The following is a 27,567-nucleotide window of genomic DNA, read 5'->3' on the forward strand; positions in this document are numbered from 1 at the left end:
AATATTTAATCTTGCAACTTTTATTATAACGAGGCAAAAAAAAATTTAAAATAATAATGCGTCATAGAAAGACTAAAGATGAAACGTGATTATTAATTCATGTTTTTATTTTGGGTTTCAGGATGCAGCGTTTAAATTCAATAAATTGATTTTTTTTTAAAAAATTTTTTCGAAGTGATCTATGTATGAATTGCTTGTCATGAAAAACCTGGAAAAGTTTTGGAAAACTAAATATTCTTTGAAAGTCGTAATTTTGTTTCACAAACCTTCACAATAACGCATGATGGAAATTAAGAAATACGAGTTTCTGGACGTGAAAAATGGGCTCATTTGTTTGTTTCTGTTGTTTTTTAATTGATTATGTTTTTTTCTTTAAAAGTCACCAATATTTTTTTAATTGGCTTTTTTTCTGTAAAATTATCCAAAAAAATTAAAGAACAAAAAAGGGCCATATTTTCCTCTTGAAAAGTTTCCAGAAAAACCCCCCAAAATTGCATCTGTTTTTCTTGTTTCTTTTCTTTTTCTTTAAAACTGTTGGTGATTTTTAAAAACATTTGCTGATTTTTTTGTTCTTTAAAACTTTGTGGATATTTTTGTTTAACTTTTAAAATATTTGGTGATTTTTTTCTTAAAAAACACAACTTCAATTTTTCCCTCCAAAGCGTCTCTTCTTTGGAAAATGTTTGACGATTTTTTTTTCTTCTCAATTTAATTTATTTTTTAATTCCTGAAGAGGAAGCAGAACCCTCTTAGGTGGTGATGAGACAGACGGCCGGTTTGAACTGTGTCTTCAAATCAGTGAACACAAACTGTTTAAGACACTTTAATGAATATTTGTGATTCCATCACTCGAAAAGACAGAAGTGAGCTGAGGACACTTCGTCTCCGTCTATCTCAGTTGTCTCTGTCTGTGTCGCTACAGCTCAGCGTCTTGCTGTCCTCCTCGGCCACAAACTTGACCTTCCTGTGTGACCTCTGCAGACACAAACACAAGGAAACATCAGAGACATTTAGAGACACACACAGACACTCAGAGATACTCAGAGACACACACAGACACTCAGAGACACACAAAGACACTCAGAGACACACAAAGACACTCAGAGACACTCAGAGACACACACAGACACTCAGAGACATTTAGAGACACACACAGACACTCAGAGATACTCAGAGACACACACAGACACTCAGAGACACACACAGACACTCAGAGACATTTAGAGACACACACAGACACTCAGAGACATTTAGAGACACACACAGACACTCAGAGATACTCAGAGACACACACAGACACTCAGAGACACACAAAGACACACACAGACACTCAGAGACACACAAAGACACTCAGAGACACACAAAGACACTCAGAGACACTCAGAGACACACACAGACACTCAGAGACATTTAGAGACACACACAGACACTCAGAGATACTCAGAGACACACACAGACACTCAGAGACACACAAAGACACTCAGAGACACTCAGAGACACACACAGACACTCAGAGACATTTAGAGACACACACAGACACTCAGAGATACTCAGAGACACACACAGACACTCAGAGACACACAAAGACACTCAGAGACACTCAGAGACACACACAGACACTCAGAGACATTTAGAGACACACACAGACACACAGAGACACACAGAGACACACAGACACACAGAGAGACACACAGAGACACTCAGACACACTCAGAGACACACACAGACACTCAGAGACATTTAGAGACACACACAGACACTCAGAGACATTTAGAGACACACACAGACACTCAGAGATACTCAGAGACACACACAGACACTCAGAGACATTTAGAGACACACACAGACACTCAGAGACATTTAGAGACACACACAGACACACACAGACACACAGACACTCAGAGATACTCAGACACACACACAGACACTCAGAGACATTTAGAGACACACACAGACACACACAGACACACTCAGAGACATTTAGAGACACACACAGACACACTCAGAGACACACACAGACACTCAGAGACATTTAGAGACACACACAGACACACACAGACACACACAGACACTCAGAGATACTCAGAGACACACACAGACACTCAGAGACATTTAGAGACACACACAGACACACTCAGAGACATTTAGAGACACACACAGACACACTCAGACACACTCAGAGACACACACAGACACTCAGAGACATTTAGAGACACACACAGACACACAGAGACACACAGAGACACACACAGACACACACAGACACTCAGAGACATTTAGAGACACACACAGACACACAGAGACACACACAGACACTCAGAGACACACACAGACACTCAGAGACATTTAGAGACACACACAGACACTCAGAGACATTTAGAGACACACAGACACACAGAGACACTCAGAGACACACACAGACACTCAGAGACACACACAGACACTCAGAGACATTTAGAGACACAGACACTCAGAGACACACACAGACACTCAGAGACATTTAGAGACACACACAGACACTCAGAGACATTTAGAGACACACACAGACACACACAGACACACAGAGACACTCAGAGACACACACAGACACTCAGAGACACACACAGACACACAGAGACACACACAGACACTCAGAGACATTTAGAGACACACAGAGACACACACAGACACTCAGAGACACACACAGACACTCAGAGACACACACAGACACTCAGAGACACACACAGACACTCAGAGACACACACAGACACTCAGAGACACACACAGACACTCAGAGACACACACAAACACTCAGAGACATTTAGAGACACACACAGACACTCAGAGACATTTAGAGACACGCACACACTCAGAGACACTCAGAGACACAAAGAGACACTCTGTTAAAGAAAACAGTTTTTCCAAACCCGCCAAAATAATATCTAATATATATGTATAAAAACAGTAAAAAGCCGTGAGGATGACGCCTCGTGCTGCCCTCGTCTCTGTGTCAAAGGTCACTATGGACTCACCTGTCGGTCGGCGAGTCCTCGCGGGAATCGAGAAATGTTGTTCCGGCGACGCTCCGCCCTCTCCCAGTCCTCCAACCACAGCGGGCGACGAAACTCCGACTGACGGGATCTGATTCGCTGATACAGACACTGATTCTGATGACTCACCAGCACAAGCTCCGCCCTCCTCCTGTCTGCATTCAGACTGTGAGAGCAGGAGGAGGAGGAGGAGCAGGAGGAGCAGGAGGAGGAGAAGCAAGAGGAGGAGAAGGAGGAAGAGCAGGATGAGGAGGAGCAGGAAGAGAGAGGAGAGGAGGAGCAGGAGAAGGAGGAGTAAATAATGAGGTGTCAGAGTGCATAATCTGTGAGGGATGTGAGTGTGTGTGTGTGTGTGTGTGTGTGTGTGTGTGTGTGTGTGTGTGTGTGTGTGTGTGTGTGTGTGTGTGTGTGTGTGTGTGTGTGTGTGTGTGTGTGTGTGTGTGTGTGTGTGTGTGTGACAGAGAGTGTGTGTGTGTGTCACCTCCTCTGCTGGTGGTTCTGGTTCTGATGGTCCACGAGTCCTTTAGAGCGGACGATGTCGGCCAGTCTGGACGCCAGGAGACGGTTGTCCCTGTCGATGATGGAGAGACGCTCGTCCTGCAGCTGAATCACACAGAGATTCGTGTCAGTCTGAGAGCTGCGAGTCTGTTCCGAGTCTGTTCCGAGTCTGACCTGCTGGATTTATGGACACGGGGGTCGTCTGTAGACCTGCGGGTTTGGTTGGCATGTTTTTTTTGTTGTTTTTTGTTTCACTTTTTATTTTTTCTTTCATTTTAAAAATGATTTTTTAAACACCTTTGGATTTTTTTCCATTTAAATTTGTGATTTTAAAAGTAAACACGCCCTCCAAATCCAGCACCCGCCAAAATAAAAGCTAAACATGGACAAAATGACACCATTTATCAGCCAGAAACTGTAGAAACAGAAATAACCCTGATAAATAAAGAACAGTCCCTTAGGCCTTATTCTGGAAAAAAAGGAAAAAAAAAAAAGATAACAAGTAGAGGATGTCCCCTGATGGACAGACAAGTAGAGGACGTCGCCTGTCCTCACAGGCTGAGTGTCCTCTCACCTGCAGTTTCTTCAGTTTGAGCTGGACGTGAGCCGGCGTCTTCAGGCCTCTGTTGTCCACCAGCGGCAGAGCCGAGCTCACCTGGACAGGGGGACAGGGAGACAGGGAGACAGGGAGACAGGGAGACAGGAGGACAGGTAACCTGAGATCAGACTGAGGCTCAAACTCCTAATAAAGCTCAAGGCAATAAAACTCACTGATCTGTCCTCCTCTACTCCTCCTCTCTCCTCTCCTCCTCTCTCTCCTCTCCTCCTCTCTCTCCTCTCCTCTCCTCCCCTCTCTCTCCTCTCCTCCTCTCTCTCCTCTCCTCTCCTCCCCTCTCTCCTCTCTCTCCTCTCCTCCCCTCTCTCCTCTCTCTCCTCTCCTCCCCTCTCTCCTCTCCTCTCCCCTCTCTCCTCTCCTCTTTCTCCTCTCCTCTCCTCCCCTCTCTCCTCTCCTCCTCTCCTCTCCTCTCCTCCCCTCTCTCCTCTCCTCCTCTCCTCTCCTTCTCTCTCTCCTCTCCTCCTCTCCTCCTCTCTCCTCCTCTCCTCCTACCTTCCTGCGGTGCTCCTCGTACTCCTCCTGGTCCCATCTCTGCTGCAGGTATCTGTTGGTTACAGGTTTCAGTGGCTGGTATGATCTGTGCATCCTGCTCCTCTGATCATCCACACACACTCCTCACACACTCCTCACTCTGACTCCCAACAGGAGGAGCGCTCTGAGTGTGTGTGTGTGTGTTTTGTGTTGTCATGGAGATCTTCCCCTCTTTATCTCAGCCAGATTAAGTTCCTTTTAATTATTACTGAGCTGAGCGCGCACGCACACACACACTCACACACACTCACACACTCACACACACACACACACACTCACACACACTCACACACTCACACACACTCACACACTCACACACACTCACACACTCACACACACACACACTCACACACACTCACACTCACACACACTCACACACTCACACACACACACACACACTCACACACACTCACACACTCACACACACTCACACACACTCACACACTCACACACACTCACACACTCACACACACACACACACACTCACACACACTCACACACTCACACACTCACACACTCACACACACTCACACACTCACACACACACTCACACACTCACACACACACCTGAGGAGCTGTACTTTGCGTCACATGACACATCCCTCTTTTGATTCAGGTTTGATGGTGAGATTTGGGTCATATAAATACACACAGTGAATGAAAGGACTGTTTGAGTTCAGTGTCCCGTGAGATTATATTTATGCAGAGCCACATATTTATGAACGTATTCATAAATACAAGTGTTAACGTGTTGTTTTAAATAATATTCATTTTCTTTTTTAAATCATATCTGTGCTTTTTTTAGGATAATATTTGGAACAGTTGTTAAATAATTTGAATCTAAAGTTAAACCTAAATTATGATTTAAACTGGGCCTTAACACCACACACACACACACACACACACACACACACACACACACACACACACACACACACACACACACACACACACAGGTAATCAGCTGTTGTTGTGACAGGGTATGGTGTGTGTGAAGGGTGGAGTCAGTGATGTCATGTTAAAGGCAACAAAATTATCATATCCTTGTTGCCAGGGTAACCGTTCTGGGATCCCAACATTAAACACAACTGTGTGTGTGTGTGTGTGTGTGTGTGTGTGTGTGTGTGTGTGTGTGTGGGGGGCAGCAGGAAATGATATTCCCTCCATCTCCAACTGAGCACAAACACTGTTTAAATTCTAGACCAGTATCTCCCAGTCAAACCACTGGGGGACTCGTTGAATCAGCGTTGACCACCTCTTTTAAACAACATAGTGATTTTATTTTATTTTTACAATTTCTTTTTAATTTTTGGTGATTTTTGAAATTATTAGATTATTATTATTATTATCATCATCATCATTATTATTATTATTTTTAGAAACTGGGGGATTTTCTCTTCTTAAAACTTTTTTGCTTTTGCTTTTTTTTCTGTAATTTTTTTTGTGATTTTTAGAAACTTTTGGCAATAATTTTTTGGCAATGTTTTTCTCCTTTACAATAGTTTGATCTTATGAAACTTTCCTCAGTTGTTTCTTTCTTTAAATTTGTGATGACTTTTAGAGAAACTTTAGGTGCTTTATTATTCCTTTAAAATTTCCAGTGATTACTAAAAAAATGTCGATTTTTTTCTTTAAAACAAATTCTTGATTTTCTTTTCTTTAAAACTTTTTGTTGATATTTTTTCTTTTAACATTTTTGGACAGTTTCTACCTTTAATTGTGTTTTGGGGTTTATTTTTTGCTGATTTTGAGAAACTTTTTTTCTTTTGGATGTTTGTCATGTTTTTTTTTTCTTCCCAAATTTTTGGTGATTTAAAAAAAAAGCCTATGTTTTCTTTTCAAGGTTTTGACAGTTTATAGTATTTTTGAGTATTTTAAACCAGCATTTTTTTTTCATTAGAACTTTTTGGTATTTTTTGTTCTTTTTCAATTGTTTTGCTTTTGCTTTTGTCATATTTTTGACATTTAAAAAAAACATATCATACAGATATTAAGGTAAACATGCGTGTGACCTGACGTAAATACTGTGACGGCACCACAACACCATGAAATGCCGCTAAATGACAATCCCTTACATCCAACATTTTTAGATACAAATATTTGATTGACAGTATTTGGTCGGCCCAGTGCGATGGGACTTTCTTTTTTATTTTCTGCCCCCCTGGGTCCACCAGTGCCCCCGGTGAGTCCAGGTCCAGTCAATCCAGATACAGCAGTTCCGGCAACCCGGTGCTTTCAGTGAATCCAGGTCCAGCGCTCCCAGTGAATCCAGGTCCAGCGCTCCCAATGAATCCAGGTCCAGCGCTCCCAGTGAATCCAGGTCCAGCGCTCCCAGTGAATCCAGGTCCAGCGCTCCCAGTGAATCCAGGTCCAGCGCTCCCAGTGAATCCAGGTCCAGTGAATCCAGGTCCAGCGGCTCCGGCGATCCGGTGCTCCGGGTCTTGGTCGCCATTAGCCCGCTGTGCTGTCTGTCTGTCTGTTTCTGTCTGTGTGTCTGTTAACGGGGATACCACTGTCCTGGAAACTCCTGGAATATCACAGCCAGTCATGGAATACCCGGGATTACTTCCAGCACCGTCCCGGCCGGTCCACTGACGCGGGGATGTCGGAGTTGGCCGCCGCTCTCCGGTTTTCTGCGGGCTGTGACCGTGTGATGGCTGCGGTCCACTGAACGGGAGCACGTTGACTGGTCTGCTCGATCCACCAGTCCGGGAGCTGCTCTGTAACTGGTTTCACTGGGATTACCGGGACCTATGGAGTGTACATGAACGCTGGTCGGACTGGGATTTCTCTCGGGGTAAGTGTCCGTGCTGGCGGCGGCTCTGTCGGGGGGGTCCGGGGCTGGGTTTTGTGAAACGCGGGATAGCCTGTTAGCCGTCCCGGGGTTAGCTCCGCGGGCTAGCTGCTGCCTTTGTCTGGAGAGACCGGGGAGCTAACGGGCCTGCGTCCATCATCGGACACGTCCCCGTCTGACCCGCTGGTTTCCTCTAACCGGAACACTTTCTGACCATAACACACACTTTGTTTGACACACGGACTGACAACACACCGACACACACATCTAAAACACGCTAACACACACATTTCACCATCGCTGACACTTCTGTGCAGCTTCGTGGCTGTTTGATACCTGTTCAACAGCCCGTTTAAACAGCCTGTGTAAAGTGGCGTGTTTAGTGTGTTTGCAAGCAGGTTTTGCACGTTTTATAAACTCCCGAGCAGCAGGTGAGTGTAGTCTGCTCCGCGTGCTGTTTGCTGCGGATTAAATGTGCAGTAAATCCAGAAAAAACGCTGATCAACAAGCTGGGAGGAAACGAAACAGCTGTCCGATAATGGATCTACGGGCTCTATAGGGAGGCTGAGAGCGCCGCAGCGGTAATTGTCCATCACGACAGACGGGACGTCGGGTCAACGCTTATATAAACCTCCTGTACGGCGGGGCGCCTGGGGGGGTCAGGTGAGGCTTATAGCCCGCAGTGTGAGCTTTAAATGCGGACCTAGCTGTTAGAAAACGGCCGGTTTGTCGCAGAGTTCCGCGGAGAGACACCGAAAATGTCCCCGGCAGAGCCGAGCTGCTCCGCGTCCGATAATGGATGTCGTTAGCCTGTTAGCGGGCCCCGGTGGGCCTCGGGGCTAGCTGCCCGGGCTGTGCCAAATACCGTTTTGTTATTCGGTGTTAGTCGCGTTAACGAGCGTCAGAGCGAGCGTGAGAAACTAATATTATTCAGCTAACGCCGCCGTGAGCGCGGCGAGTGCGCGTGTCAGGTCCAGGGCCGACGCTCCGCAGCTAGCTAGCCCTGCGAGTACGGCGGCTAACGGCGGCTAACGGCGGCTAGCTGAGCTAGCTCCGCGGGACTGCCGAGTTTAACCCTGTGAACTCTGCGACACAAACACTGATGCTGCGCGAGCTCAGCTGACAGCTTCGGAAAATCAGTAAACCATACTTACTGATAACAGTGTTGAAATCAAAAAGTCAAAGTTTCGATTTTTGAAATGTAGAAACTTGAAAAAATATCCGAACACTGAAGTTATTTAAACTCTTTTCATTGTTGTGAGCAGGGCGTGTTTTTATTTCATATCCCTCAAATCTGTACAACCTAAAAGCTAAAAGGTTATACTAGCCAATAAAACATAATAACGAATACACTTTAAAATGTACAAACATCAGAACTGTTTGCATCAAATTTGAAAAAAACCCACAAAACATATTGATCCAAAATATTTTTCAAAGTAGAAACATGAACAAATGATTTCCCCACGCTCTGGGTGCTGCCATAGTTTCCTGCACTACAAGTATTTCTCCACTGCCTACGTTGATATATTTTGGTATTTCATATCTGTAAAATCTGTGCAACATAAAAGCTACGGGGTTATGCAAGTTAATAAACCATCATAATTGATAAAAGATGAAATTATGTCATAAAATAAACAAACAAACTGAACAGAAGTTATATAAACTCTGTACAGAATTTATTTTTGGAGATATGCTGGTTTTCGGAGCAGCGTGAAAAGCCGCTGCGATAGTAGAAATATTTCCCCAGAGCCTACAGTGTTTTTTTGTTTGTTTTTAATTTCCCTCAAATCTGGACAACCTAAAAACTAAAATGTGATGTAAGCCAGCAAACCATTATAAGAACAACCGACAAAGTATTAAAATTCTGTCAATGAAAGAAAAAAGTACAAAAATTGTCGCGCTGGATGGACATCCTCTGAAACAAAAAAAACTCTCCGTCCATCTGTCCATACGTCTGTCCGTCTGCTTCCATGTTTGTCCTCTACGGTCTCGCCGACACTGGCGTGGTCGTTGACAGTTGTCCCGGGTAGAGACGGACCGGTCCTCCGTCTCATTCGGACCCTGCCTGTCCATGTTTGATTTAAAAATACTTGATAAACTTTTCCTTCTCTTCACTCATCTGCTCTTCATCTGCGTCATCATCTGTCATCGACCTCCTCTCCTGCGTTACTGACGTACGCGCAGCGTGTTGCGTGACGTCCGCTGGATCGTCCAGGCGTCGTCAGAGCTGTGACCAGTTCACGCCGGAGTCTCATATTCGATAACATGAACATGAAGCTACATTAGGCGATATTACAGCGGAGGATGAGCTTTAACGTCATTGGAGCACAAAACGCCGAGGTCAGCAAGCATCACTGAAGGGTTAAAGCTCCCCCGCCAGTGTAATATTGTGATTATACAACTATTACCAACGAAATAAAACCGTATAATCGAAACATTTTCAGGTTTTGAGGCAATTAGCGCTCAAAATAAAAAGCTTTTAGCGAAAAACATCTTAATTTTTCAAAACAAAGTAAATCAAGTAAAGGCAAACATTTTAGAGAAAAAAATAGTAATATTGTGAGAAAAAAGTCTTATTTTTTAAAAAATAAAATAAATCAAGTAAAGGCAATCACTTCAGAGAAAAAAGTTGTAAAATTATGAGCAAAAAAGTCAGAATATTTGGAAATAAAATAAGCAGAAGTGGAGGAGTTTAAGTACCTCGGGGTCTTGTTCACGAGTGAGGGAAGGATGGAGCGGGACATCGACAGGCGGATCGGTGCAGCGTCTGCAGTAATGCGGACTCTGCACCGGTCTGTTGTGGTGAAGAGGGAGCTGAGCCGAAAGGCAAAGCTCTCGATTTACCGGTCGATCTTCGTTCCTACCCTCACCTATGGTCACGAGCTTTGGGTAGTGACCGAAAGAACGAGATCGCGGGTACAAGCGGCCGAAATGAGCTTCCTCCGTAGGGCGGCTGGGCTCTCCCTTAGGGATAGGGTGAGAAGCTCGGTCATCCGGGAGGAGCTCGGAGTAGAGCTGCTGCTCCTCCGCGTTGAGAAGAGCCGGATGAGGTGGCTCGGGCATCTAATTAGGCCTCCCTGGTGAGGTGTTCAGGACACGCTGGAGAGACCATGTCTCTCGGCCGGCCTGGGAAGGCCTTGGATCCCCCAGGGAGGGCTGGACGAGGTGGCCGGGGAGAGGGCAGTCTGGGCTTCCCTGCTTAGGCTGCTGCCCCCGCGACCCGACCCCGGATAAACAGAAGAAACAGGATGGATGCATGGAAAATAAGCAAACATTTTATTTTTTGAGAAAAATAGTTGAGCAATGTCAAAATGTTTTATAGAAAAAAAGTCACTATATTCAAGACAACAAAGTTTGAATCCTCCGAGCAAAAAAAGTCAAACATTCGAGAGAAAAAAGCCGCAGCGACCCTGTACATGTTCCCAGGATTTTAAGATTTCGGACATTGAATATTTGAAAGTCGTGTTTTCTTCATAATTCTGTAGAAACAGATATTTGTTGTTGGATTTTCACATTTCTGACAGCCTCGAATCTTATGTTATCGAAAAACGTCGTGTCGAGTGAAGCAAGAAAAAAGATTTTGGGTCCTTTAAAGGTCATGGAAAAGTTTTCTTGTTGTTAAATTTTTGGCATTTCCCCCCGCCTAAATTTTTCTTAAAAATCACCAAAATAACACCATTCATAATAGAAAGAGTCTGTAAAAACAGAATTTATTGTTGGATTTTTAAATTTTGGTCAATCCTATATAATGTAAAAAAAAAATGTCGGGTGAGTGGGGCAAGAAAAAAACATTTCATGCCCTCAAAAAATCACAGAAAAGTTTTCTTGTCTTTACATTTTTGGCATTTTTTTCTTAATTTTTGGCTCTGGAGGAGGCCGTGGCGTCTGCGTCTGCTCCTCATGCTGCCTGTCACAGAGGCCTCCTGGGAAAAAAGCCCTCGGCCATACGGCCTTTATGTCCAGAATTTTGGTAAAACCTCCTCCACCCACTGAAGCGCTCTGTCCCGAGGAGGACACGGCAGGAGGTCACAGAGCGTCCAGCACACCGTGAGGCCCCTGAACGCCTCCCATACGCCACTGAAACACGGCGTCAGTCCGATCTCAGCTGAAACACGGCGTCAGTCCGATCTCAGCTGAAACACGGCGTCAGTCCGATCTCAGCTGAAACACGGCGTCAGTCCGATCTCAGCTGAAACACGGCGTCAGTCCAATCTCAGCTGAAACACGGCGTCAGTCCAATCTCAGCTGAAACACGGCGTCAGTCCGATCTCAGCTGAAACACGGCGGCAGTGATCGTGAAAGTCACTTCACATCTTGTCTTTTAGTCTCACAGCAATGATAACAAATTCCCTGGAATCCTTGAAAAGTCCTCAAAGGCAGCGTGCTCATGAATCTGAAAAATAAGGCCTTGATTGAAATATCTTGAATAAATCTTTGAAATCTGCCCTCGGCTGCAGGCGCCCGAGTAAAATGGCAAAATTCTGTCTAATTTTATTTTAGTTGGAAACTTCGGTTGTCGTCGCTGTAGTCACTGCTTTCACTGTTTGAGGAGAAGTTTTTGGCAATTTTTTTTTCTTTGAAAAATATTGGTGATTATTTTATTTATTTTTTATTATTGCCAGAAAAAAAATAAAGAAAACATTTTTTCAGTGTTTGTGTTCTTTTTTTTTACTTTTTTGGCATTTTCTTTGCTTTAAAGTTTTTGGGCAGTTTTTTTAAAGAAGACGTCTTCCTGCTGTGAAAAGTTTTTTTGGTTTCTTTAAAAAATGTTTACTGACTTTAAGAGAAAATATACGTGAAAGGAAAAATTACTCATTTATCAGCAAGAAACTGATAAAACAGAAACGGTTGGATTTTCAAATTTCCGCTGAAATCGTACGTGTGTGAAAAACGCCGGAGGAGAGGGGCGGGGACGGAGTTTGAGACGAGATTATTATTATGATTATTATCAGTGAAATGATGGAAAGGTGGATTAACACTTTGAAACATGAGGAAATTGGCATGATTAAAAAAAAAAAAACATGGAAAGAAGAAATGATCCAAAAAATAAAAAGAACTTTGTAAAAAAAAAAAACATTAAAATATTAGTTACAAAAAAGTTTTTTAAAAAGTAAAAAAAAAAGGAAATGTCCTGGAAAAGTGTTTAAAAATGGTAATAATTTTATAAAATGATGTCAAATGTGTAGTTATGATAATGTTAAATATGTAATATGGTCAGTGTGGTTGTCCCCCGTTGTTGTCTTCCGTGTCTCTAACATGTCCTGGTGTGTCCTCTGCAGGAGGCGATGTGGGGAGCAGGGAGGATGCGCAGGGTCCAGCCCTGAGGAGGCGTCCTGCGGTGGCTGGGAGGAGCGCGGCCCTCCTCTGGCCCTCCTGCGGCGCTCCGGGACGCTCCTACTAAGATGTCCCTCAGCAGCGGCCCTGCAGGCGGGAAAGGTGTGGACTCCAACGCGGTGGACACGTACGACAGCGGCGATGAGTGGGATATCGGTGTTGGCAATCTGATCATTGACCTGGACGCCGACCTGGAGAAGGACAAACTAGAGATGTCGAGCAGTAAGGAGGGCGGCGGCATGGCGGCCCCGCCCAGCGCCGTGGCTGCGTTACCGGACAACATCAAGTTCGTCAGTCCTGTAGCCGCCACGCAGGGCAAAGAGAGCAAATCCAAATCCAAACGCAGCAAGAACTCTAAGGAGAGCGTGAAGGGCCCCGCCGCAGACGGAGCCAAGAAGGAGGTTCAGGGCCGGGCCCTCGGGGACCCGCCACCTCAAAACTCCACCCCCACTAAAGGAACTGACAAGTCCAGTAAACCGTCCCGCACCCTCCCCTCTGTGAAAAAGGACAAGGATGGGGCGGTGGGGAAAACTAAGAAGGACAAAATGGAGGTCGTGTCCACGGGAGCGGTGAACGCTGAGAAAGAGGCCTCCGTCCTGCCGTTAGGGGCCCCTCGCAGCGGCCCCTTCGAGGGCCAGCAGAACCCCGAGTTAGTTGCGGCCGAACAGCTCGGGAACATGGCGCTGGACTCGGCGGGTATCGGCCAGCCTGTCGCCATGACGACGGAGCAGGAGGAGGTGGACGGCGGCGAATGTCGCAGTGTGAAGAAGGCGGTTGGAGGGAAGGTAAGAGACGCCGTTCACGAGTATTTAACCCTTTAACCTCTGAGCACACTGGTGTGTTTCCTTAAAAAAAACAGCGAGACACAAATGTTCCAAAAACTACAAGAAATTAAAAAAAACGAAAGAAAGGAACAGATGTCCGGAAAGCTCGACCTGAAATGATCCGAAATCTGTTAGATTCTGTTCCATTAGATCCTTTTTTTCTGGAATTGTCTCAGCCCGTTGTCTCCGCTCGTCGTCTCAGCTCCTTGTCTCCGCTGCGAGACGTGTCCCTGGAGAAACTGTGGTTGGTAGACTTGTCTCTGTGAATCAGATCTGAGGTCTCAGAGCTGCTGACTGCTAATAGAAATGTCTCTGAGTCCGTTTGAGCAGCTCAGACAGGGACAGACGAGTCCACGTGGACCCAAAGTCAGATTAATGACAGACACCATGTCCTCTGCTTCTGTTGGACAATTTACAGATGGGACAGATGATTTCCTGTAGGGCTGCTGTCTCACTGACATATGTCCCTGCTGTTTGAGACATTTATTATGTCCTCCTCATTGAGTGGAGGGTCTATTGGACACAGTATACAATAGCTTAAACAAAAAATATGCTTTTCAAAACAAATATAAATATACATCGATTCTTGAGGAAAAATAAATGATTTTTAAAATCGTCCCAGAAAAAAAATCACAAAACATACAAAAGTGGGTTTTTATTCCTTTAATATTGACACACCCGCCTGTACAAGCACACCTGGCACCACTGTCATTTTAAAGGATTTTAATCCCTTAACATTTCTTTAAAATTGCCCCAAAAATTCAAGGAAAACCAAATTGCCAAAAATTGTACTTTGAAAATTGAAGAAAACAAAAAATTGTGATTTTTTTTTTCTGTAAAAGGAAAAAAAAGTGCAATTGAAAATAACCAAAAAGGAGTATCAAAGATTGTTAAAAGTGGCCTCAAAGTCCTGGAAAAGTCCTGGAAAAGTCCTGGAAAAGTCCTGGAAAAGTCCTGGAAAAGTCCTGGAAATCCGTGGGTTTGAATGTGTGTGAAACCTGTGTCGCTGTTTCTTGGACTCAGATGGCGTCTCTGACCTCTGACCTCTGACCTCTGACCTCCTCTCTCTCCTCCAGATGGAGTCTCCCGTGTCCACTCCTGCTCCTCCTCCCCCTCCTCTCCACCTCCTCGCTCCCGTCGCCAACAGCGACATCTCGTCCCCCTGCGAGCAGATCATGGTCCGCACGCGCTCAGTAGCGGTGAACACGGCGGACGCCGCACTGGCGACGGAGCCGGAGTGTCTGGGACCCTGTGAGCCGGGAACCAGCGTCAACCTGGAGGGCATCGTGTGGCAGGAGACGGAGGACGGTGAGGAGACGCACCAGAGTCCGTCTGTGTTTCCGAGATGTTTACAGCCGGACAGCAGCGAGGAGAAAACTTAAACTCACACACACTGACACGCTGAGCCGCGGAGGAATTATTTCACATTTTATATTATTTGATATTTTCATTAGGACTGTCAAAACAACGCCTTGATTTGGATGAATTAATCACAGAAAAAATAAACGCTGATCAGTGGTGCGCTTTGACACGCAGTGTCACTGAAGGCCTCAGTGTAACGCCAGTTTTTGTACAAATATCAGCTGCGGCTCGCTCGAGAGGAATTTGTGCTTGAAAATGTGAATCGAATTTTTTAAAATGCTTTCACAGCAAAATTTGATGCATGCAATTAATTTCAATTAATTAATCACAGAGCATGTCATTAATTCAATTAATTTTTTAATCACCTGACAGCCCAAATTTTTATATTTTCTAGAAAAGCTCCCTCAGCAGAGCCACAAAGCTCAGAGATCACAGGCACCTGCCAAGTTCCTGCAGTCATGGAAAACCTGGAAAAGCTATGGAATGTCACTATCACATATTCCAAGCCTGGAATAGACATAGAACTAGTGAAAATCCTGTTAGGCGTTGTGTGTAATAAATTACATGACATTAATGTAAGATAACGGGGAATTTATTTTCCGTAGCTGATGGCGTAACAGAGCTGTAAACGTGTGACAACGTTTTGGTTGTTTTTGTTTTATTTGATCATCGCCAAAGTTTTCAGCACTTTGTTGCTACGCTCCGTCTCTGGCTTTATGTCTGCCCCCGAGGAACGACCTCCAAACCTGCAGACTTGTTTTCTTGTTTTTGAAAGGAAAAAAGAATTGCCAGATTTTTTCTTTAAAATTTGCCAAGAATATTTAAAGAAAAAAATACAAAAAACATGCATTTTTAAAATTATTTTTAATTCTTCATTGCTTTTTTTTTTTTAAGGAAAAAAGATCTTTTTTTTTCTAAAAAAAAAAAAAATGTTGCTATTTTTTTTAGTTTTTATTTCTTTTTTTCTTTTTCTAAATGTTTTTCTTAAAAAAAATCACAAAATATTTTTTAAGATAAAAAGAGCCAATTTTTTCTTCATTACTTTTTTTTGTTAATATGGCTTCATTTCTTCTTTGAAATTTGGCAGTGAATTAAATAGGAAATTAAGCCATTGAAAGTTGTCTGCCCCTCCTCTAAAGCCAAAATAAAACCCTCAGAGGAGCGATGGTTGTTCCTATGGTCTTTAAACTTTGCTTCAAAGTCCTGGAAAAGTCCTGGAAATTTGAGATGCAGCTTCACACACACACACACACAGAGTTAGAGACTCAAGCTCAGAAAGCTGCCGGCTGGGACATTCGTATGAAACGTCTCCACAGAGAGGAGCGTCTCATGTGATGTGTCTCCTGCTGCAGGGACACGTCCTGCAGCTATATGTTTTCAACATGAGTATAACTGTGTGTGTGTGTGTGTGTGTGTGTGTGTGTGTGTGTGTGTGTGTGTGTGTGTGTCTGTCTGTCTGTCTGTCTGTCTGCAGGCATGCTGGTGGTTAACGTCACCTGGAGAAACAAGACGTACGTGGGAACCCTGCTGGACTGCACAAGACACGACTGGGCCCCTCCAAGGTAAACACACACACACACACACACACACACACCAAATTAACTGCAGTATACAGCACATGATTTATTGATCATTATCTATCAGCAGTCTGATTGATCAGGGTATACCATGAAATGTAAAGGGAGTCCATAGACAATAAAACAAAAATAATATTAACAATAATAAGAGGACCATTGGAAATTTGAAAATCCAGCAATTATTTCTTATAATAATAATAATAAAATATTAATAATAGCAATTTAATAAATTTGAGTGATTTCTGGTGATTTTTAAAGAAAACAAAAACAACAAAAAATTGCCCAAAGTTTTTCTTTTAAAATCACCAAAGATTTCCCTTTTTATTTTTTATTTTAATATTGCCAATTTTTTTTAAAGAAAAATAAATTCCCAAAGAATCCAGCCATTTAAAGTTGTGTGCCTCACGCCTAAAGCCAAAATAAAAGCTTTAGTCCCTTCCCCATTATCTGACATGCCTCCCCCTTTTTGCAGCAGCCCCTCCCCTCTGATAAATAATGAACAGCCCCTAAGTTATTTTTAAATATTCAGTTCTCATCCTGTTCTAAATTTATTATTTTTAATATAATAGGTATGTAAAAAGCTGATATATATTATACTCAGAGTCCTGGAAAAGTCCTGGAATAGTCCTGGAAATGTGTAGATGAAGCTGTGTGAGCCCTGTCATGATTAACGGCGGTCGCTGACTCTGTGTTTCAGGTTCTGTGAATCTCCCACCAGTGACGTGGAGATGCGGAGCGGTCGCGGTCGGGGGAAGAGGATGCGTCCCGGGAGCAACACACCGTTGAACGACAACAGCAACTCGTCAGACAACAAAGGCAGCGGCAGCAGCAAGACGCGTGGCGCCGCGGCCAACAGCAAAGGGCGGAGAGGCAGCCAGACGGCCGGTGGCGCAGATGACGCCAAGGCCAGTCCGTCCTCCGCCAAGAGGAAGACCAAACCCGCCTCTGACATGGAGCCCACCTCCAGCTCCGAGGACACCAAGGCCTCCAAGAGGATGAGAACCAACTCCACCGGCGCCACGCTCTCCCACTCCGCAGGGAAAGCTGATCCCCTGCCGCCACCGCAGCTGGACCGCACCTGCCCCTCCCCCGTGCTCATCGACTGCCCCCACCCCAACTGCAACAAGAAGTACAAGCACATCAACGGGCTCAAGTACCACCAGGCGCGGGCGCACAACGACCACGACGTCCGACTGGACCAGGACGGAGACAGCGAATTCGGGGATGAGCCCGCCCTCCACCCTGACCCCGCCTCCTGCAACGGCGCCGCCATCTCCCCTGCCCGCTCCACCACGCCGAAAGGGCGAGGCTTTGACGCGCCGTCCCCCTCACCGGGGAAGCTAAAAGGGAAGAAGAAGGCAGGGGAGACGGAGCCTGAGGTGACGGACGGTGGCGAGGAGGCGGCGTGTTTGACGGATGAGGCCAGCAACGACGGCATGGAAGACAGGAAGGCGAAGAAAATGGCTGCCGGAGGCAAGCCTGATAAACTGACCCAAAAGGGTTTGAAACAGGGCCGCCCCGTCGCCACTAACGCCCCCGTCGCCACCAACACCCCCAACGCCCCCTCACCCTATGCCCTGCAGGCGTCCTCACCCGCGCTGGGCTCCGTGGTACAGCCCATCCCCAAGAGCCCCCAGCTGAAGAGCATCCAGCCCAAACCGCCGCCGCTAGCTGACCCTGCCTCCAGCCCCACGCTCTCCAAGGACAAGAAGAAGAAGGACAAGAAGAAGAGGGAGGGGGGGAAGGAGGGTGACAGTCCAAAGGGGAAGGGCGGGAGGCCGGAGGAGGGGAGGAGCCCGTACTCAGAGGCGTCCGACACTTTGCTCAATGGCTCGTCAGAGGCTCACCAGAGCCGGCTCGCCAGCATCAAGGCCGAGGCTGACAAGGTGTACAGCTTCTCCGACAACGCGCCCAGCCCGTCCATCGGCGTGGCGAGCAGGATGGAGGCCGGCCTCGGGCCTCACCTCAACCAGAACGGAGCCGACAATGCCTCCGTCAAGACCAGCAGCCCCGCTTACTCTGACATCTCTGACGCCGGGGAGGACGGTGAGGGGAGGTCAGAGGGGCCGAAGGTCAAAATCGAGCCGGAGCAGGCGACCCGTGACAGCGCCAAGAAGGCGCTGTTCCCGCCGCAGGCGCCCAGCAAGGAGTCACCGTATTACCCAAACTACGACTCTTACTACTCCCCCAGCTATCCCAACCCCAGCCCAGGGGCCGCCCCCACCGCGCCGCCACACGTGGAGGGAGCCCAGGTGAAGGTGAAGAAGGAGGAGGAGCCTGAGGTGGGGGAGGAGGTCAAACTGAAAGCGGAGCCTCAGGAAGAGAGGAAGGCGGAGGCCGGACCTCAGCAGCCATCCGTCATCCAGCAACGCTCCAACATGTATGCCCAACCACTGTACTACAACCAGTACTACGTCCCGCCCTACTCCTACGCCCCAGACCAGGCCTACCACGCCCACCTGCTGGCCTCTAACCCTGCCTACCGCCAGCAGTACGAGGAGCGCCAGCGGCAGGCCGACAAGAAGGCTGAGGGCAAAGAGCGGGAGGCGGGGCTTAAAGAGGAGTGGAAGCAGAAAGCCTCGGTGCCCCCCACGCTGTCTCGGGCCCCCAGCCTCACCGACCTGGGCACCAAGGGGGTGCTGAACCCCGCCAAGCCCAAAGAGCTGCCGCCCCCTGCAGAACAGGCCAAGTCCGTCATCATGGTTAAAGGGGAGGACCCCAAGGCCCCCGCCGCCCCGCCCGAGGGGCTGAAGATGAAGCTGAGTGAAGCAGGGCATCATGGGAAAGAGGACGCTAAGTCGGGGGTGGAGTCAGGCCGGCCGGTGGGTGTAGAGCCCGCCATGTGGTACAGACAGGTAGCTACACCTTTTCACACAACGCCCACCAGACATGGCTGTGCTCCGGCTGTACTCCCACTGTACTCCAGCTGTACTCCAGCTGTACTCCCGCTGTACTCCAGCTGTACTCCAGCTGTACTCCGGCTGTACTCCAGCTGTACTCCCGCTGTACTCCCGCTGTACTCCTGCTGTGCTCCCGCTGTACTCCAGCTTGACTCTGGCTGTACTCCGGCTGTACTCCGGCTGTACTCCGGCTGTACTTTGGCTGTACTCAAGCTGTACTCCCACTGTAGTCCGGCTGTAGTCCGACTGTACTCCAGCTTTACTCCCGCTGTACTCCAGCTGTACTCCAGCTTTACTCCCACTGTACTCCAGCTGTACTCCAGCTGTACTCCAGCTGTACTCCTGCTGTACTCCCGCTGTACTCCAGCTGTACTCCAGCTTTACTCCCGCTGTACTCCAGCTTGACTCCGGCTGTACTCCGGCTGTACTCCGGCTGTACTTTGGCTGTACTCAAGCTGTACTCCGGCTGTAGTCCGACTGTATTCAGGCTGTACTCAGGCTGTACTCAGGCTGTGCTCCAGCTGCATTCACGCTGTAGTCCTGCTGTATTCTGGTTGTATTCCAGCAGTATTCAGGCTGTACTCCAGCTGTACTCTGACTGTATTCAGGCTGTACTGTGGCTGTACTCTGACTGTATTCAGGCTGTACTCCAGCTGTACTCTGACTGTATTCAGGCTGTACTCCGGCTGTACTCTGACTGTATTCAGGCTGTACTGCGGCTGTACTCTGACTGTATTCAGGCTGTACTCCAGCTGTACTCTGACTGTATTCAGGCTGTACTGCTGCTGTACTCTGACTGTATTCAGGCTGTACTGCGGCTGTACTCTGACTGTATTCAGGCTGTACTCCAGCTGTACTCTGACTGTATTCAGGCTGTACTCCGGCTGTACTCTGACTGTATTCAGGCTGTACTGCTGCTGTACTCTGACTGTATTCAGGCTGTACTCTGACTGTATTCAGGCTGTACTGCGGCTGTACTCTGACTGTATTCAGGCTGTACTGCTGCTGTACTCTGACTGTATTCAGGCTGTACTGCGGCTGTACTCTGACTGTATTCAGGCTGTACTGCGGCTGTACTCTGACTGTATTCAGGCTGTACTGCTGCTGTACTCTGACTGTATTCAGGCTGTACTGCTGCTGTACTCTGACTGTATTCAGGCTGTACTGCGGCTGCATAGAAAAAAGATGTCATTTAGGTGATTTTTTAAGAAAACTTGCCTTCCAAACCTGTGGCCCTGTGAAAAACAGAAGAGTATGAAAGAAATTTTTGACAAAGAAAAAAATACTGCCAAAATATAAAAAAAAGCCTAAATGAAAAGCCTGCTGACGTCCTGCAGTCTGCTTGTGAATTTTGTTGCAGAAGTTTGAGTGAAACATGAAACAATTGTTTCATCAGTCGGTGGACGTTACCACAGCCGTCCTCTGTCCCTGCCTCTCTTCACCGATGTTTCCTCCTCTCCGCAGGAGCCCGATTCCCGATTGTGGCCGTACGTCTACCCCAACAAATACACGGACGCTCCCAAACCGCAGGAGGAGGACCGCTGGAAGGAGGAGCGGGAGAGGGAGCGCGACAGGAAAGGGAAGGAGGAGCGGCCGCGGCCCAAGGAGGGCCTCCAGAAAGAGGAGGCCAAGGAGGGGGCGGAGGGCAGGACTCAGCTTCCTCCAGAGGAGCACCGAGGGGGGGGGAAGGAGGCGCGGCCCCCCCACATGCAGTTCTCCTCCCCCCTGGCCCAGCACCAGGGCTACATGCCCTACATGCACGGCCCCTACGCCTACAGCCACGCCTACGAGCCCGGACACCCCGGCTACAGAGGCGTGCCCTCCGTCATGATGCAGAACTACCCCGGTAAGGAGGAGGCGCTCAGCAGGAGCACACTAACATAAACCATCATTTACCCAGCGAGGAGCACCAGAGACACCAGAGACACCAGAGACACAGAGACACAGAGACACCAGAGACACCGAGACACCAGAGACACCGAGACACAGAGACACCAGAGACACCGAGACACCAGAGACACCGAGACACCAGAGACACCAGAGACACCAGAGACACCAGAGACACAGAGACACAGAGACACCAGAGACACCAGAGACACAGAGACACCAGAGACACAGAGACACCAGAGACACAGAGACACAGAGACACAGAGACACCAGAGACACAGAGACACAGAGACACCAGAGACACCGAGACACCAGAGACACCGAGACACAGAGACACCAGAGACACCAGAGACACCGAGACACCAGAGACACCAGAGACACCAGAGACACCAGAGACACAGAGACACAGAGACACCAGAGACACCAGAGACACCAGAGACACAGAGACACAGAGACACCAGAGACACCAGAGACACCAGAGACACCAGAGACACAGAGACACCGAGACACAGAGACACCAGAGACACCAGAGACACCGAGACACCAGAGACACCAGAGACACCAGAGACACCAGAGACACCAGAGACACCGAGACACCAGAGACACCAGAGACACAGAGACACCAGAGACACAGAGACACCAGAGACACAGAGACACCAGAGACACCAGAGACACAGAGACACAGAGACACCAGAGACACCGAGACACCAGAGACACCAGAGACACCGAGACACCAGAGACACAGAGACACCAGAGACACAGAGACACCAGAGACACAGAGACACCAGAGACACCAGAGACACAGAGACACAGAGACACCGAGACACCAGAGACACCAGAGACACCAGAGACACAGAGACACCAGAGACACAGAGACACAGAGACACCAGAGACACAGAGACACCAGAGACACAGAGACACCAGAGACACCGAGACACCAGAGACACCAGAGACACAGAGACACCAGAGACACAGAGACACCAGAGACAACAGAGACACAGAGACACCAGAGACACCAGAGACACCAGAGACACAGAGACACCAGAGACACCAGAGACACAGAGACACCGAGACACCAGAGACACAGAGACACCAGAGACACCAGAGACACAGAGACACCAGAGACACCAGAGACACCAGAGACACAGAGACACCAGAGACACCAGAGACACCAGAGACACAGAGACACAGAGACACCGAGACACCAGAGACACCAGAGACACCGAGACACCAGAGACACAGAGACACGACACCAGAGACACAGAGACACCAGAGACACCAGAGACACAGAGACACCAGAGACACCAGAGACACCGAGACACCAGAGACACCAGAGACACCAGAGACACCAGAGACACAGAGACACAGAGACACCAGAGACACCAGAGACACCAGAGACACAGAGACACAGAGACACCAGAGACACCGAGACACCAGAGACACCAGAGACACAGAGACACCAGAGACACAGAGACACCAGAGACACCAGAGACACCGAGACACCAGAGACACCAGAGACACCAGAGACACCAGAGACACAGAGACACAGAGACACCAGAGACACCAGAGACACAGAGACACCAGAGACACAGAGACACCAGAGACACAGAGACACCAGAGACACAGAGACACAGAGACACAGAGACACCAGAGACACAGAGACACCAGAGACACAGAGACACCAGAGACACCGAGACACCAGAGACACAGAGACACCAGAGACACAGAGACACCAGAGACACCAGAGACACCAGAGACACAGAGACACCAGAGACACCAGAGACACCAGAGACACAGAGACACCAGAGACACCAGAGACACAGAGACACCAGAGACACCGAGACACCGAGACACCAGAGACACCAGAGACACCAGAGACACAGAGACACCAGAGACACCAGAGACACAGAGACACAGAGACACCAGAGACACCAGAGACACAGAGACACCAGAGACACAGAGACACCAGAGACACCAGAGACACCAGAGACACAGAGACACCGAGACACCAGAGACACAGAGACACCAGAGACACAGAGACACCAGAGACACCAGAGACACCAGAGACACAGAGACACAGAGACACCAGAGACACCAGAGACACAGAGACACCAGAGACACAGAGACACCAGAGACACCAGAGACACAGAGACACCAGAGACACCAGAGACACCAGAGACACAGAGACACCAGAGACACCAGAGACACAGAGACACAAGAGACACCAGAGACACCAGAGACACAGAGACACCAGAGACACCAGAGACACCACAGCAGCGTAGTTTAGTTTTTGTCCTTTTAGTCTCCATAAGAACAACAGCAAAAACAGCATCAAAATAGAGCCTGCTGATCAAAAAAAGAGCCAGAGGAGGATCCCCCACACCCCCAACAGAGGACAGCTGAGACACTGATGTCCTAAAATCACAGAAATGTCCTAAAATTCCTAGAAACGTCTAAAATTTATTAGAAACGTCAAAATCTGAGAAATGTCCTATAATCATGGAAAAGTCCTAAAATACTAGAAATGTCCTAAAATATAAAAAATGTCCTTAAATCGTAGAAATGTCCTGAAATTTGAAACACCCTAAATTCCTGAAAATAAATTTCTTAGAAACATCAAAAAATCTGAGAAATGTCCTAAAACTCTAGAGACATGTTTGGGCTGCTCCCTGATGTCCTGACATAATATTTGCTGTCAGCCCTAACTGAGACATGTCTCTGTCTCTGTCCTCCTCTGTCCCTGTCCTCCTCTGTTCCCGTCCCCAGGCTCCTACCTGCCGGCAGGTTACTCTTTCCCGTCCTACGGGGGGAAGGTGGCGGCGGGGGAAGACGGGGACAAGCCGTCCCGGTCCAGTCCCACAGTGAAGCCGCCCGGTGAGGCCAAAGCTCTGGACCTGCTGCAGCAGCACGCCAGCCAGTACAAGAGCAAGTCCCCGTCCATCCAGGACACCAAGGCACCGCACGAGCGGGACAGAGAGCGGGACAGGGACAGGGACAGAGACAGGGAGCGGGACAGAGAGGGCGATCGGCCGCGGTCCTCGCCGTCCCAACGCATGCTGCCATCCCACCATCACCTGGGATACCCGCTGCTGTCGGGACAGTACGACCTGTCCTACGCCTCAGGTGGGACAATGTGACGCTGGGACACAAGTCCGTCTCCGTCCAGTCCTCAAATCTGAAGCAAACATTTAAAATGTCCCCAAAAAGATAAATGATGTCTGACAACACAAAAACATGAGACACACCCAACATGTTGGACCTGTCTAATCACTGTCCCTCTGTCTGTCTCATTCTGTCTCTCCCTGTATTCTCTGTCTCCCTGTCTCTCTCTTTGTCTGTCTCTGTGTCTCTGTCCCTCAGGTCTGTCCTCCTCAGCCATTGTTGCCAGTCAGCAGGCGTCCGCCCCGTCCATGTACCCGCCTGCACGGAGGTGAGAACGGTAAGAGACCTTTTTAGTCCATCTTTCGTGTCCTCAGCGTGATTTGTCCTCCACAGAAACATCTGAACTTTAACCTGTGACTCCAGGACAACTGTGTGTCCCCCTGTCCTCCTCTGTCCTCGCACACACACACACACATGCACACGCTGTCAGAACATCACACTGTCCTGTCCACAGTGTGTCCTGTCCACAGTCTGTCCTGTCCACAGTGTGTCCTGTCCACAGTGTGTCCTGTCCACAGTCTGTCCTGTCCACAGTGTGTCCCTTAACATTGAACTCTGTGATGTCATGATGGCACCTGTTAACTTCCTGTGGTGTTTTTGTTTGTTTGTTTGTTTGTTTGTTTTTACTTCCTGTGGTGGTGAAGTTGTGTGTGTAAAATCGCTGTGTGCTCCTCCCTGCTGACCAATCCCGTCCTCTCACCTGTCTACAGGCACACCTGATTGGCTGAGCTCCGCCCCGCCCCGGAGTCATGTGACTGGATCACATGAGGAAGCGTTTGTGTTTCCACATCAGTTCAATGGTGTTTGTTTACGTTTGATTTCCTCGCCTGGACGTCCAGCCGCGCTGCGCTCCTCGCCGGACTGCCGAAGCCTCAGGAGGATCACCGGGTCTGCTGGTCCTGCTGGTCCTGCTGGTCCTGCTGGTCCCAGATGGTCCCGTGGTGGTCGGGTCGGGTCGGGGGTTGCAGAGGTTTTGGCTGAAGGACAAAGAGGACCTGGCGAGTGGAGACGTGTTGAGATGGAGCTGGGACGTACGAAGGAGGCAGGCGGGGCGGTGGGCGGGGCGGCGGCGTTCAGAATCAGGTCGGCGTGCTGCTGCGGTCGAGAGCAGACGGGGCGGTCGATTTTTATTTTCTCCTCCTCACATTTCTGCGACGTCCTCCGACCCTCAGGACTCGACCTGCCGTGACCTCTGACCTCAGCTGTGGACTCCGCCTCCAGCGGACGCCGTCACACTTTGACCTGGAAGTTTTTTCGGCTTCACAGGAAATGAAAAGGAGGAGGAGGGCGGACCAATCAGAGGGCAGCGTTGGACTGATGCCGTGTCCTCAGAGTCCTCGTCCTCAGTGTGTAGCTGTACTGTACTCTGTGTGTGTGTGTGTGTGTGTGTGTGTGTGTGTGTGTGTAAATAGTGTACAGAGGAATTATTTTAAAGAGCCTGTTGGATGCTGTTGGATTTCCTACTTCCTGTTTTGTCTGGTAGCCTCGGCCTGTTTTTCTACTGTTGTTGATCTGATATTAAACCTGTAGCTGGTGGAACGGCGCCCGACCTCAGCGTGCTCTTTATTCCCCAAAACTGCCGCCACTTCCTGTCTGGCCACGCGGCGCTCACTTTAATGCGCCGTCATCGTGTCCACGACGTCCGACCGCGGAAGAAGAAGCAGTCGGTCCCGAGCGTGTGCAGACTGCGCGGTCTGAAACACAAGCGATTTGTTATTATCGCCAAAGCAAAGGCGAAGAAAAGCTCCGATGACTTTCTTTGACTATTTAGCAGAACGACTGAAAATCACAAAATATGATGTAAACACGACGTCATCGCTGACATCGGGCGGCCGGCAGGTTTGGAAGGTTTTTTTTTTTCAAAAATCACCAAAACTTTTAGAAACAGACAAAAAAATCAATCTTTCGTTAAAAGTTACCAAAGATTTTTTTGAAGAAAAAAAATGTTTCTTTAAAAAAATAAACAGGACAACAAAAAAACTTAAGTCTTTCTTTGAAAGTTACCCAAGATTTTTTAAAGAAAAAAAACCCACTTTCTTTCTTTAAAAATCACCCAAAACATTAGGGACAAAACAAAATAAAAATCAGTCATTTTTTAAAACATACCAAAGATATTTAAAGAGAAAAAATCTCTTTTAAGGGAAAGAACTTTAAGAGTTACCAAAGATTTTTTAAAGAAAAAAAAGTTTCTTTCTTTAAAAATCACCAAAACATGACGAAAACAAAAAAATCCATAAATCTTTCTTTAAAAGTTACCAAAGATTTTTTAAAGAAAAAAAAAAGTTTTTTTTTCTTTAAAAATCACCAAAGAATTTAAGGAAAAAAACAAAAAATCTTTCTTTCTTTAAAAGTTACTTTTTAAAGGAAAAAAGATGTCTTTGCAATCAGTAATCAGCCTTTTCTGTTGCCATGGCATCGTAAGGGTTTAAGCAGCAGTCAAAGTGGCTCCTGAAGACGTTTGTATCCCATAATAATCCAGGATTTTTGTCACAGCTGCTGATCGATCAGACGGAGTCACAGTCAGCATCACGACCTGCTGCTTCACACTGACGCTCAGCCTATGGCCCCTGGACCAAATCTGGCCCCTGACAGGGCCCCGGTGGCCCCTTAAACATTGTCTAACTGACAGTAAAAATACAGTGATGGACTCTGTGAACAGTTTTTGTCCTTTTAGTGTCCACACGGTGTCAGAGACACAAAACAGCATCAACATAGAGCTTGTTGTGGCGCTGGTGGATCAGTGGACAGAGCGGCAGCCCATGTACAGCGGCTGTGTCCTCACCGCGGGTGTGATCCCCTGTCACACTTAAACTGTCCTGTCCATTAAAGGCCACAAAATAATCTGAAAAAAAGAGACCACTAATGTCCTAAAATGTCCTAAAATCATCAAAATGTCTTCAGAGAAATGTCCTAAAGTCCTGAAGACGTGTGGGGCTGCTGTGATTGGCCCCTGGCCCCGTCGTGTTGCAGGAGGCCCCTGCTCCTCAGACTGCGGTGCGGTGGTTCGGCCACAGGGAGGCGCTGCGGCGCCGTCTCATCAGCCGCAGGCGGAT

At 47.8% G+C, this 27,567-nt stretch overlaps 2 protein-coding genes across 3 annotated transcripts; one reads left to right on the plus strand and one right to left on the minus strand.

Moving 5' to 3' along the window:
• Positions 1 to 810: 810 nt before the first annotated feature.
• Positions 811 to 4,986, minus strand: LOC148189062 (uncharacterized protein CFAP97D2). The gene is made up of 5 exons (XM_088079493.1): positions 4,636 to 4,986; positions 4,102 to 4,182; positions 3,511 to 3,632; positions 3,012 to 3,195; positions 811 to 975 (listed from the first exon to the last, which is right to left on the minus strand). Exons 1-5 carry the CDS (start codon positions 4,726 to 4,728, stop codon positions 895 to 897), a joined length of 561 nt encoding a protein of 186 aa, XP_087935619.1. The 5' UTR covers positions 4,729 to 4,986; the 3' UTR covers positions 811 to 894.
• A 2,142-nt stretch (positions 4,987 to 7,128) lies between these two features.
• Positions 7,129 to 25,781, plus strand: LOC121966099 (zinc finger protein 609). Of its 2 annotated transcripts, none has more exons than XM_088079494.1 (9): positions 7,129 to 7,471; positions 12,748 to 13,587; positions 14,703 to 14,934; positions 16,463 to 16,550; positions 17,263 to 19,420; positions 20,930 to 21,311; positions 24,119 to 24,475; positions 24,713 to 24,791; positions 25,225 to 25,781. In XM_088079494.1, exons 2-8 carry the CDS (start codon positions 12,871 to 12,873, stop codon positions 24,784 to 24,786), a joined length of 4,008 nt encoding a protein of 1,335 aa, XP_087935620.1. In that variant the 5' UTR covers positions 7,129 to 7,471; positions 12,748 to 12,870; the 3' UTR covers positions 24,787 to 24,791; positions 25,225 to 25,781. The 2 variants fall into 2 exon arrangements, with proteins under 2 accessions (XP_087935620.1, XP_087935621.1); XM_088079495.1 differs by lacking the exon at positions 7,129 to 7,471 and adding an exon at positions 7,994 to 8,131.
• Positions 25,782 to 27,567: the final 1,786 nt, after the last annotated feature.

The sequence above is a fragment of the Plectropomus leopardus genome, chromosome 7 (genome assembly GCF_026936395.1).
Source record: "Plectropomus leopardus strain MGB_pleo_1.0 chromosome 7, ASM2693639v1, whole genome shotgun sequence".
NCBI classification, from domain to species: domain Eukaryota; kingdom Metazoa; phylum Chordata; class Actinopteri; order Perciformes; family Serranidae; genus Plectropomus; species Plectropomus leopardus.

What these genes read in the sequence shown, in the direction of transcription:
- LOC148189062 (XM_088079493.1), bottom strand. Translation starts at nt 4,728, where the DNA reads ATGCACAGATCATACCAGCCACTGAAACCTGTAACCAACAGATACCTG. An exon ending in CAGAACCACCAGCAGAGGAG is followed by an intron (nt 3,196 to 3,510) that starts GTGACACACACA and finishes CTGCTCTCACAG; the next exon opens with TCTGAATGCAGACAGGAGGA. An exon ending in GAGGACTCGCCGACCGACAG is followed by an intron (nt 976 to 3,011) that starts GTGAGTCCATAG and finishes TTGTGTCTGCAG; the next exon opens with AGGTCACACAGGAAGGTCAA.
- LOC121966099 (XM_088079494.1), top strand. Translation starts at nt 12,871, where the DNA reads ATGTCCCTCAGCAGCGGCCCTGCAGGCGGGAAAGGTGTGGACTCCAAC. An exon ending in AGAAGGCGGTTGGAGGGAAG is followed by an intron (nt 13,588 to 14,702) that starts GTAAGAGACGCC and finishes TCTCTCCTCCAG; the next exon opens with ATGGAGTCTCCCGTGTCCAC. An exon ending in CCGCCATGTGGTACAGACAG is followed by an intron (nt 19,421 to 20,929) that starts GTAGCTACACCT and finishes TCCTCTCCGCAG; the next exon opens with GAGCCCGATTCCCGATTGTG.